The sequence below is a fragment of the Wolffia australiana genome, chromosome 19 (assembly GCF_029677425.1).
Source record: "Wolffia australiana isolate 7733 chromosome 19, ASM2967742v1".
Taxonomy (NCBI): domain Eukaryota; kingdom Viridiplantae; phylum Streptophyta; class Magnoliopsida; order Alismatales; family Araceae; genus Wolffia; species Wolffia australiana.
The window spans coordinates 2,204,697-2,215,428 of record NC_135853.1 but is presented as its reverse complement, the minus strand read 5'-3'; the positions used below and the strand labels follow the sequence as shown (position 1 = coordinate 2,215,428).

At 38.6% G+C, this 10,732-nt stretch overlaps 1 protein-coding gene across 1 annotated transcript; it reads right to left on the bottom strand.

Moving 5' to 3' along the window:
- Positions 1 to 7,966: 7,966 nt before the first annotated feature.
- Positions 7,967 to 10,732, bottom strand: LOC144715716 (PHD finger protein ALFIN-LIKE 2-like). Its single transcript, XM_078590685.1, has 5 exons — positions 10,500 to 10,732; positions 10,378 to 10,410; positions 10,066 to 10,288; positions 9,244 to 9,364; positions 7,967 to 8,601 (listed from the first exon to the last, which is right to left on the bottom strand). Exons 1-5 carry the CDS (start codon positions 10,591 to 10,593, stop codon positions 8,344 to 8,346), a joined length of 729 nt encoding a protein of 242 aa, XP_078446811.1. The 5' UTR covers positions 10,594 to 10,732; the 3' UTR covers positions 7,967 to 8,343.

Here is a 10,732-nt window from a genome sequence, read left to right as displayed (position 1 = left end):
TGAATATTCAGTTAATTCAATTAATAACAAGATAAACCAAAGATGATTGAGTATAAAATCATAGAAAATGTATATATAAGTAACATTATATTTAGCATGTTATCAGTTTCTTCCATGCAAGATCAAATGTAGATATTATAAAGCTTTTGTGCGCTTCCCCAAGTTTTATGTGCGTTCTCCCAAGCTTTCATCAGCCAGTGGTGCTTCCCCAAGCTTTGAGATAGTCTCCACCTACATCTGAGTTCCAATAAGAAATATGATGTGAAAAGGGCCAAAAATTCCTACTATGGGTCTAAAATAAAATATGTGCATTTTAAAAATTTCATTGTCTCGTGATAAAAAGCATAGTAGGTTAATATAACCATATTTACATGTTTATTTGCACTTAATCGATTATATATGTGTTATCAGGCCTAAAAAGATAAAATTTTATTTTAGACTGATATTTTGAATTTTATGAATTTTTAAGTACTTTAAATGAATTTTCTGACATCAAAGTCCAACAGAACACAAATTCTTAAGTTGGAATAGAATTTTTCCCATATTTTTGGGGTTATTTTTAACTTCATATGAATTTTGAGATTTTTTGGGCCTTTTATTGCCGCCATGTCACTTCGTCAAATGGGAACCAACCAAAAAATGTGGTTAATGATGGGGGACAGTCAACTATTAAACCTCGTTAATGATTGGCCTTAGCCAATCATTAAACATAAAACTTTTCTGGCATTGCTATTAGCGATGCCAAAATGTCATTTAATGCTGAAGACACTCTCTCATATTACACTAATCATAGGAGTGATGTGGCCCAATGATCTAGAACTCTGATTAAGCTCAAACTTTAAGGGTAGATTCATCTTTATTTCCTCTCACTATCCATATGTCTGGATCTCTGAATTGAGCTCCCAATATTTCTAAAAAATATCTTTAATCTCACTTTCTCCTAAAGAGGCATATTGAACGAAAGTGAAGTTTTGAAGGTCCATCAAGTGTGTTCTTGGTGTTCTGAGTGCTTGAAGAGGATTAATAGAGAAGTGGGAAGACTGATATGCATCAAAAAGATGTGTTGATCCTAGCAAAACTTAGGGATCCAAGAATAGCCTCTTGCCTTACAGTGGTCATTCTTCAACACATTTAGGTACATAATCTATCATTCTTATTCATTATCCATTTCTATCAAAATCCATCATTCACCCCTATCTACCATCATCTACCATCCACCTCACATTTCACCTATGCCATCATGGTCTCATCACATGTCCTCCTCTCCATTTGGCTATGAAAACCTAAACCACCATCTTCATGTCACTCAACTACAACTTCTACCACCTTCATTACCACTTTTCATCCGACCCTTCTATTTAATATCGCCTTCACACCCATCCTAAATTATATTAAACCCAAAGTTAGTAAACCGTAAATTATTAAACCCTAAATCAGATACCTCTCATCATTAATTTGCATCTTCTTTCATTGTCAGCTCTTCACGTAGTTCTTCCACCTACTCTCTTGTTTTCACTTTCTCCAATCATGACCACCACTTGTGTAATACTCATATCATTCCTCTTAAATGTGATTTATCCTTATATATTATCACTACTTTCATCTTACCACTGTCTCTTATGATATGAATACCCCTTCTCGTCATCTCAATGTCAACCTATAGAGAGAACTCTTCCCCTAAGATCCGTTCCTTGTGGAGACGACCATTGCTCATAACTGTCTAGTCAAATTATTCATGAATAAAGGTCTATAAATTTTATTGGTTTAACTAAAACTGATAACGATGTGAAATTCACCCTACTTTTGAGTTTATCACCTATCTCTGGAAGTTATTCTGAAGACTGAAGGATCATACCTCGGTGCTCCCCGTCCTGGATTCCACCTTTTGATTAAGGTACACAATTGCCAGGGGTGGAGATTAAAGGCTTTACCCCTAGCTATCCAACCTTGCTAAAGGGAAGTAGCAAACATAAGTATATTTTTAATTTTGTAGTTTGATTTTTTAAGAAGATTTGATAGCTGAGATTATAACATCACATTATAAAATTTAAGATTATGACACAGACTTCAAGCTAGGTCAACCCCTGAAACCTAGTCTCGCTTTATGTTATTTATGTAAGGTTGGAGGCTCATGGGCTGTGATCCTCTCTAGTTTTCCTTTGCCTTATCATGGCCCATAGTGCAACACAAAAATGTGAAGAGGTTACACCCATATGGAAAAAAATAAAAATTTATGGTTTGTATATAATTTGTTTTATCATGTTATTGAGGTGTCTCTGATAGCTTCACTTGCTTGTGTGCGGGTTGCTGACAAAGGCTGCTCATTTTCTATGCCTAAGAATGCAGCGCCAGGGCTGGGCCTCGACACCCAAATCCCACTTTTTATTTCTTTTGAATATTCTGTTTCAGCATTCAACAAGATGATTCAAATAGTTTTTTCTGCCTTCTCTCTTATGCTTCCATTTATGCTTCTCATGCAAATTTGTCAACTTATCATGGGGTCCATTTTGTGCTCCTTAAATAAAAGTATCCATCCTCTTCTTCAATTCAACCCTTAAAACAAGGTTTTATTCAAATTGATAAAGTTATATAATATTATACTGGACCTGACTTTAACATTTTATGTCTAACGTATATCTAATATGTAAAACATAAAAAAACTCACATTTTAGAATGTAAAAATAATATAATTAGTAAATCAAATATTTGAGATGAAAATTCACTCTAAAATGAAGATAGTATGCAATATAGTTACTTTGAAACTTATTTAAAATGCATATTCTTGATTGACTATCTGAAATGATTATTTTTATAACAAAAATAAAAAATGGAACACAACTAGACTATAAATAAATATCAATTATCGATTATTCTTAGAGCCACATAATAAATATCAACTATTGATTACTGGAAACTTTGACAACCAAACATGTTACACTATATAATTTTTATTTACATTCATTATTTCTAGTTACTAATATATGGTCTAGTTGAGATAAACAACCTCTTAAACCCTGTAAAATATATTTTTCTCCATTGAGGTACTTACTGAATTAGAGTGAGTGAATTTCCAAGATTTTTAAACAACTCCAAGTTCTAATCATATCAATCTTCCTATTAATGGTTCTGATGCAGGATGATTAGGGGATGACGAGGTGATGTAGGGTGGCTAGAGACGGGGACAGGGTGACGATGGGAACCGGATACTAGGATGACTAGGGGAGGGATGGGATATAACAGACCACAAACCACACGATCAAATTCAAAGATTTAAATCCGGTGAAAATAATGATGGTGCAGCCCCTTTCCTTGTCGAGTGCGGGAGTACTGTCTTACAACCACCGCGGTGAAAACAAAGTAACACGTTTAATAAATCCGAATGAGGATCGCTAGAAGACTCAAAGACCTATTCAACTAGTTGCTTGAAGATTCTAAATCCAATCAAATCCGACGGCGGTGGATGAACACTCGAAGAACACTGAAAGAAGAACACGGACACCAAAGAGTGTAGAAGTACCTCGGCACTAGATAGTGCGTGAAGAGGCTGCAGGAAATTCTCGACGCGTGTTGGCGGGACGATTGACGTGCGCTTCGACAGGGTGTCGCGGATCCAACTGCGCAGTCAATTGGTGGGGGGTCAAGGGGCGAGTCGCCCCCTTGCGAGGTTCAGGGCAGCGCCCCAAAACCTAAACGGTATGCGCGGCGACAAGTGGTTGCGAGGGCGTCCGGGGGCATGGCGGGCGCGTGCGGGCGGCTGGAGGCTCAGTGGGCACAGGCGGCCGGGGCACGACACGCACGGGCGGCCGAGGGGTGCGGGCGCGCGGTAGGCGCCGGCGGTCGAGCGCATGGCGGGCGCGGGCGGCCGGGCGCGCGGTAGGCGCGGGCGGTCGGGCATGCAGCAGGTGCGGGCGGCTGGGGTGCAGGGCGAGGGTGGTGGTCAGTTGACGGGTGGGCGTCAGGAGTAGTCCTTCCTCGACGACGGCGGCAGCTCAGGAGGGGACTACTAGGGCAAACTTTCTTTTTGAAGAAGAAGACTTCAATTCAAAAGAAAATTCTCTAAGTGTTTCTTACAACTTTGGCCTATGTATAAGCCTTGGAGGAATGTGAAAATAAGATAAAATAACCGTCAAGTTGATGTAGGCGATGTGTTGACTTGTCACGTCAAAGGGTGGCTCTGTAGTTGGCGTTGACGATGTGTCATGACGCGGGACATCTCGTGTGTAAGTGGGGGCGCGTCCGATGCCGGTGTGTTGATGTGGTCGCCAGCATGACAGTTCTGTAGTTGGCGTTGATGGTGCGTCATGACGTGGAAAGTCTCAGGTGATGGTGGAGGCGGGTCTGAAGACGATGCATTGACGTCGTCGCCACCAGGTTCGAATCTTTGTGGTTTTATTTGCCTACAAATACGATAGAGACAAAATTACTAGGCCATATAAGCACGAAACCGCTCTGTAATCATCTAAATTTGATCATCATCATCATTATATCTAATTTAATTTCGATATTTATTTTTATCTTCGCATCAGAAACACTATACATATCTCTTCCATATCCCTTCTCCCTAAATCCATTTATCTAACTAGTAATATAGTATTAATCCTTCTGAAAGTCACCTCTAATTTAAAATTTATTCTAATATATTAAGTACACTAAGTCCTTAATGACAACCTAGTAAATATACCATTTACAATGCATCTCATGTATCTTCCTTATATATAAAGAAATTATATAATCTTAAATTTAGTACCTAGTATTTGAAACTTAAAATTACATACTGTCTACCAAATTTATATGTGATGAACCAAAATTTGGAGTAAAATCTGTCATTTTAAGTATCTTATTTATGAAAAAATATTTATAAGTTTCCCCTTACTGTTTGATAAGGTTCAATTTCACATGCAGCTGGTAATGAAAGAGTAAAGTTTGGTAAAAATATTTTAAAATATTTAGTTTTACATTTTTGGGATTTTATATATTTTATATAAGAATGAAAGTCAATTAAACGGAGGAAAAATATTGAAAAATAATTTAAGTGAAATATAAATATACATAAAAATTTAAATATTCTACTTATTTATTGTGATTTCAGTTATTTGTTGTAAATGTTTATATCATAAAGTAAATAAAATAAATAAAAATATCTATAGTTAGTGCTTTGAGGTGACACATTGAGGAAAGTGGCAGGCATGAAAAATATATCATTTGAGTGGTTGTCTAGTCCATGGGAGTTTGACTGTTTGACCAGAACGGTTCATGACGAGTTGCTTGTGGCTGACTGAATGGAATTGGTGTCAAATGAGTATCTCTTTTGCCTATGATGTTCTGCTGATCCCCAACCAGTTGATCCTTCTGGTGACTGATTCTTCAGGGGACTAAAGATTTGCATGCTAGCCAAGTGATAAACTGCGACAATGAACAGAGGATATCTGTTGTTATTTAAAATTGAAGTGCAATGAGTTAAATATGGGAATGGCTTGTTGCATCGCAAATCTTGCCATCTAGCTATCCTATGGAATGATTTCTTAGAAAAAAATGGTGAGGAAATTAAATTGAAAAAAGTTGGGAGATCACCTAAACATTGTTTTCACTTCCCCAATAGTGAAGTGATGCTTTTCCCCCATGAATATTGATAAAATTAAACTATCTCTCCTACACTTCTGTATAATAATAATGTTTTGAATAAATATGATGCACTATGCCACCAACAACATATCAGATAAGATACAAAGAGAGAGGTAAGGAGATTAAACAAAAGTGTCATATCTTTCCGGGCCCTTCAGTTAATTCCAATGATTTAGAGGGCTAGGATGGTTTGATCATTATGTTGGATCCTTGGCCTTTATCACCAAGATTTAAAAGTAAACCTATACATTCAAATTCTGAGTTAGTTTCAGAGTTCTTGATTTTATTTGATCCAGCTCTTCAAAGGGCTTAACTGAGTTCCAAAATTTGTATTGTTCTGTATTAGGCATCTTTGTTCAAGTTCAGGCTGTGTCTCAGGTTTCCTATTCGAGTACAGATTTTGGCTTGGGGTAAAAAAAAGTTTTTCTATCCCACGTTCATCCAGAAATCACCATTTAGATTACCTGTGTCTTGAATTGAATGAAAACTCCAATAAGATATGAGAAAACCCCATTTGCCTCTACAGAATCAAGTAGGTTTGTTTCATAAACCAATAAAATATATAAAGTAACACTGAATTAATTAATTCTGGATATTCTCATTTTAACACTAAATGATGAATAACGCATGTGCACACCCAAATATTAATGGTAAAAACAAGTATAAAGCACACATTTATGAATACTTTTATGTTATCAATATGCTAACTTCATGATGAACTAGATTTTAGGTTAATTTAGTCATTAAGTGTATCGGAATTGATGAAAAAAAATTATATGGTTAAATTAATAAAAAAATCCACAGTGTTCAGGGTCTTGAAATTGCTTAACTTATTGAGAGAATATTGTTTATGATTAAGAAAAAATGTATTCATATGTATCTACCTAATTTATCCTTCATAAATTTGTCAAAACTTCAAAAAGAGTATTAAAACTACTATTCCCTATTATATATGTTTTATATTTAATCTGATCCCAAAATAGGGAAAATCATGCCTATGATGTTGTTTGGCAGAATTTGGCAATGAGTTGCCAGCAGTTCGGCGCATGACTTTTAATAGCGCTGGAACATTAGGCCTTGCACAATAGGCTGCCAAGAAATCAATGGTGGTGAGCAATTCACACGTGGTTGTCATAGAGACGGTGCTCATGCAATGATGGAGGAGAGAGAAAACAGAGGTAGAGGCACGTAGGGGAGATAAAATCTAGGGGCATAGATTTGCAAAAGTGCAAATTTCAGAAGCAATGAATGGTGGAGAAGGCTGGAAATGTGGCCTTGGTGATGGATGATTTTTTTATACTACTACCAGATGATATTAATCTCCAGGAATGGAGGAGCATAGTCCGCTAACAATTCCAGTCCTAGGCTCTGTGGTTCGTAAATGGGCATAGAATCATTACCTAAATTTTGCTCATCACATTTTGTGAATCAAGCCACAAGCCCTGTAGAAAGTAATATATAAGTTTTAGGACACCATAAATGTAACAAATATGTAACCATACACATAATCAATCCCTCATTTTTAGTGTCCCATTTTGAGTCTTACTTTTACTACTCTACCACCTAATACTCTTCTAGGTTACAAGTGGTGGACACTTAGAGACAATGGCATGTGGTGTGCACTTTTCCAACTAATGATTATGAATCAAGAGATTTGTCATCACTGATATTTTTAGATTTCTGCCTTCTTATTCCACCGTACATGTATCTTCTTATCATTTAATTGTTCATTGACTAATAGAATCATTCATTTCCTCCCAGTCATTGTAAAATATTCCTGATAAAATATTCCTAACGTGGTGTGCATTTAACTGTGCATACACAATAGAGTGATTTATTAACTCCCCGTCATATTAAAGATATTTCTTAGAATCCTCTATGAAAAGCCTATAGAATAATGCAATATTGGTTTTCATTCTGCCCATAAAATCCTTTCAAAACCATATTATACTTCATTCCAATAATGCAAATACTCAGCTTCATGCCTCATCCAAGGTTTTGAGTTTCTCCCTTCACGTGAATGAGAAGAGTCTTATCTTCATTAGTTATTTACTCCAGAATGGGAGATATTTCTAGGTTATAATTTGAGATTTTATAAACTTCAGAAAAAACCTATTTTTCTACAGATTCTAAAAGCGAAATCCATGTAAGATACTTACCCAATGGACCGCATGATCATCAACTGAAAAAATTGCCCAGTTTGATGAGGTGAATGTGATTTTAGGGATCAGAAAAATCTTAGGTTGACTTGCCAACAATTCAAGAGGGCATGTTTGAATTTCAGTTTGACCCACCATCCCCTCTTGACCACCCAATCATAGGTTGAACAACTACCAAAGAGGGCTAATCAGGAATCATGTTTGCAGACTAAGATGATCCATCCAAGAGGGCAGACCAGACCAACTCTCCCAAATCAACCTCCCAATCCCAACCAGATTCATTCTGAACCCTGAGAACAAGTGATTGACTCTGAAGAGAGAGTAAGAGAGAGAAACATGGTAGAGAGAGAGAGAGAGAGAGAGAGAGGGAGAAAGAGAAACAGATCAGTGGAGAGATGAGAGCAGAAAGTTGAGCCCCCACCCATCAGCCGATCTGTCCCCAAAAACCCCTGGCAACTAACTTATGTCCTAATATGAAGGCCCATGCCCTCAAGAGTGGGCCGGCACGGAGAGGGTGTAGAGATAATGGGATTTGTGTGTGTGAGATTGGTCAGGCAAAACACTAGCGGGCTCGCTTGGAGCTGCAGCTGGGGCACTTGTACTGTTTGATGCTCTCAGCCTTGGCTGGGGTGATCTTGACACACTTGCCATGGAACCACCGCTCACAGATGTCACAGCCAATCCAGAACTCATCTGCGTTGTACGTCGCCCCGCAGATACCGCAGAGGGTCTCACTGTGCTCTTCGTCATCGTCCTCCTCCTCCTCCCTCTCGTACACCTCTGCCGCCCTCCCACTCTTCACAAGTCCATCACTTGACCGCTGCAGATCATTTATTTTGCACAGGACAGATGACGGGCATCAAGTTCAGAAGAATTATGATAATAATAGGAAAACAACTAATAACAACACTCAGAAGTAATATTACAAATAATAATAAGAATCAGAATCACAAAGGTTGTGATTGAGAAGAAGAATGAAACGAAGCCAAACCCCAGTTTGGATAAGAAACAGAACGAGAGGAAGAATAGGAAAAATGAGAATCAAAACGAGAAGAGAATCAGAACTCCCATCTGCATAGGAATCGGAAGCAGAAACCGAAGCAGAAGAGAAAAAAAGAGCATGAGAATAACGGGGATGAGAATAGGTATGAGAATCAGAGTCAAACGAAGAATCAAAATATGACCCGGACTCAGAGAAAGAGGAACAATAGTAATCAAAATACAATCAGGAGAACAAGTGCAGTAATCAAAATCAGAATCATAAGAAGAAAAGTGGCAATCAAATTCACAAGAAGAGTAAAAAAACAATATCTGAATCAGGAGAAAAATATTACAAACTGATGATAATAATAAATGAGGGGAAAAAATAAGTTCCAGGAAGAGTTCATATTGGGTGAAAGAAAGAATGGGCAAAAAGAAGAGAAAGAAATAGAGGAAGGTCGACGAGGTAATGGGAGTTTACTTTGGATGAATGCCTTGATTTGCTCCCGCTGTCCACGCTGGATTTCTCCTTCACTTGCTTCCTTTCTGATACCACTTCAAACACCGTGGGGAGATCGTTGATCATACTGAACAAACGCTTCCTGTGACCAAGATGAGAATAAAGAACTACGAGTTATAGAGAGGACTGCAGAGCAGACCCGGAAAAAGAGGTCAGAAGTGAATCAATTGCAACAGGCAAGGACAATCAAACAATCCAAGACTTATAATGGCACAAACCATCCAGATTCGTTATAACCACAAAAAGAGGAGCATAATTAGTATATGCAAAGCAAATTTCATATGGTGTTGGCAGTGAACAATAATGATGTTTGGGTTAGGCCTTTTCGGGATTACAGCTCCACAGAAATTCTTAAATCATATTTCATCAAACTAATTGGAAGTGTAGATTTCAATACATTCAGGGGAAACTAAAAATGAGACTGGAACCAAGGCTTAGATTCATCCAAAATTGAGAAGAAACTACTCATACTTTCACAAAGGTTATTGAAAAACAAGTAGACAAGCCCTCACGTCTTTCAATCCCTCGACCATATTATCCAAAGAATGTTTTGATAGATACAATAAATAGTATTTCATGAAGATGATATGATCGACGGATAAAAATCAAAGGGGATTGAACTATTCAACCTAGATTCACAAAGAAAAACAAAGCCTCCGCATTCCTCCTCACAATATGCCTAATCCTCGAACACATCAAATCACAACGGAACACCAAAGTTCGATAAGAAAAACCAAAAAAAGGAAAACGAAAAACAGAATGAAACCAACGAGGGAATGCGACCTTTCATTGCGATTGAAGCGCGCCCCAAGATAGAAAGACACCGAGAGCAGCCAAGAGTCGCTGTGCACCGCAACAAGCGACAGCCAGTCCTTGCGATTCATTCCGTCTCTAGCGAAATTAATTCCAAGACCAGGCTCAGGAAGCTCCGGCGGAACCTCCTCGGCCGGCAGCGTGACCTCCCACGACCCGTCGGGATGACCGTAAAGGCAAAGATTTTCCTTATCTGAAGAACAGAAAAAACGATTCAGCAAACATGGGCAACGAGCACAAATCACACTAAAACAAAGCGAAGAACGCGACGCATGAACTGACCCGGATCGCAGAGCGCGTAGAACTCATCCACCTCTGGAAATGGATCAAAACCCCAACTTTTAATCCGGCGGAAAAAAGTGGGAAATGGGTTCGAAATCAAATCCAAAAAGAAGAGAACCCACCACCGGTCAAAGCGCGGATGAGCCCGTTCCTTCTTCCGGAGTAGTCTTTGAAGATCTCCTCGACGGAGCGCGGGTTGGAAGTGGCCATGTCCATGAGGGAGGGGGCAGACTCGCCGCTCCCTCGCCACCGCAGTGAGCTGAACTTGATTGAGAGCTTCAATGGCGGGTCGAGCTCTGAACCGCGGCCGAACTCGAGATCTGTTTCACAGTGAAGAAGAAGCCCGCCGTTGGGA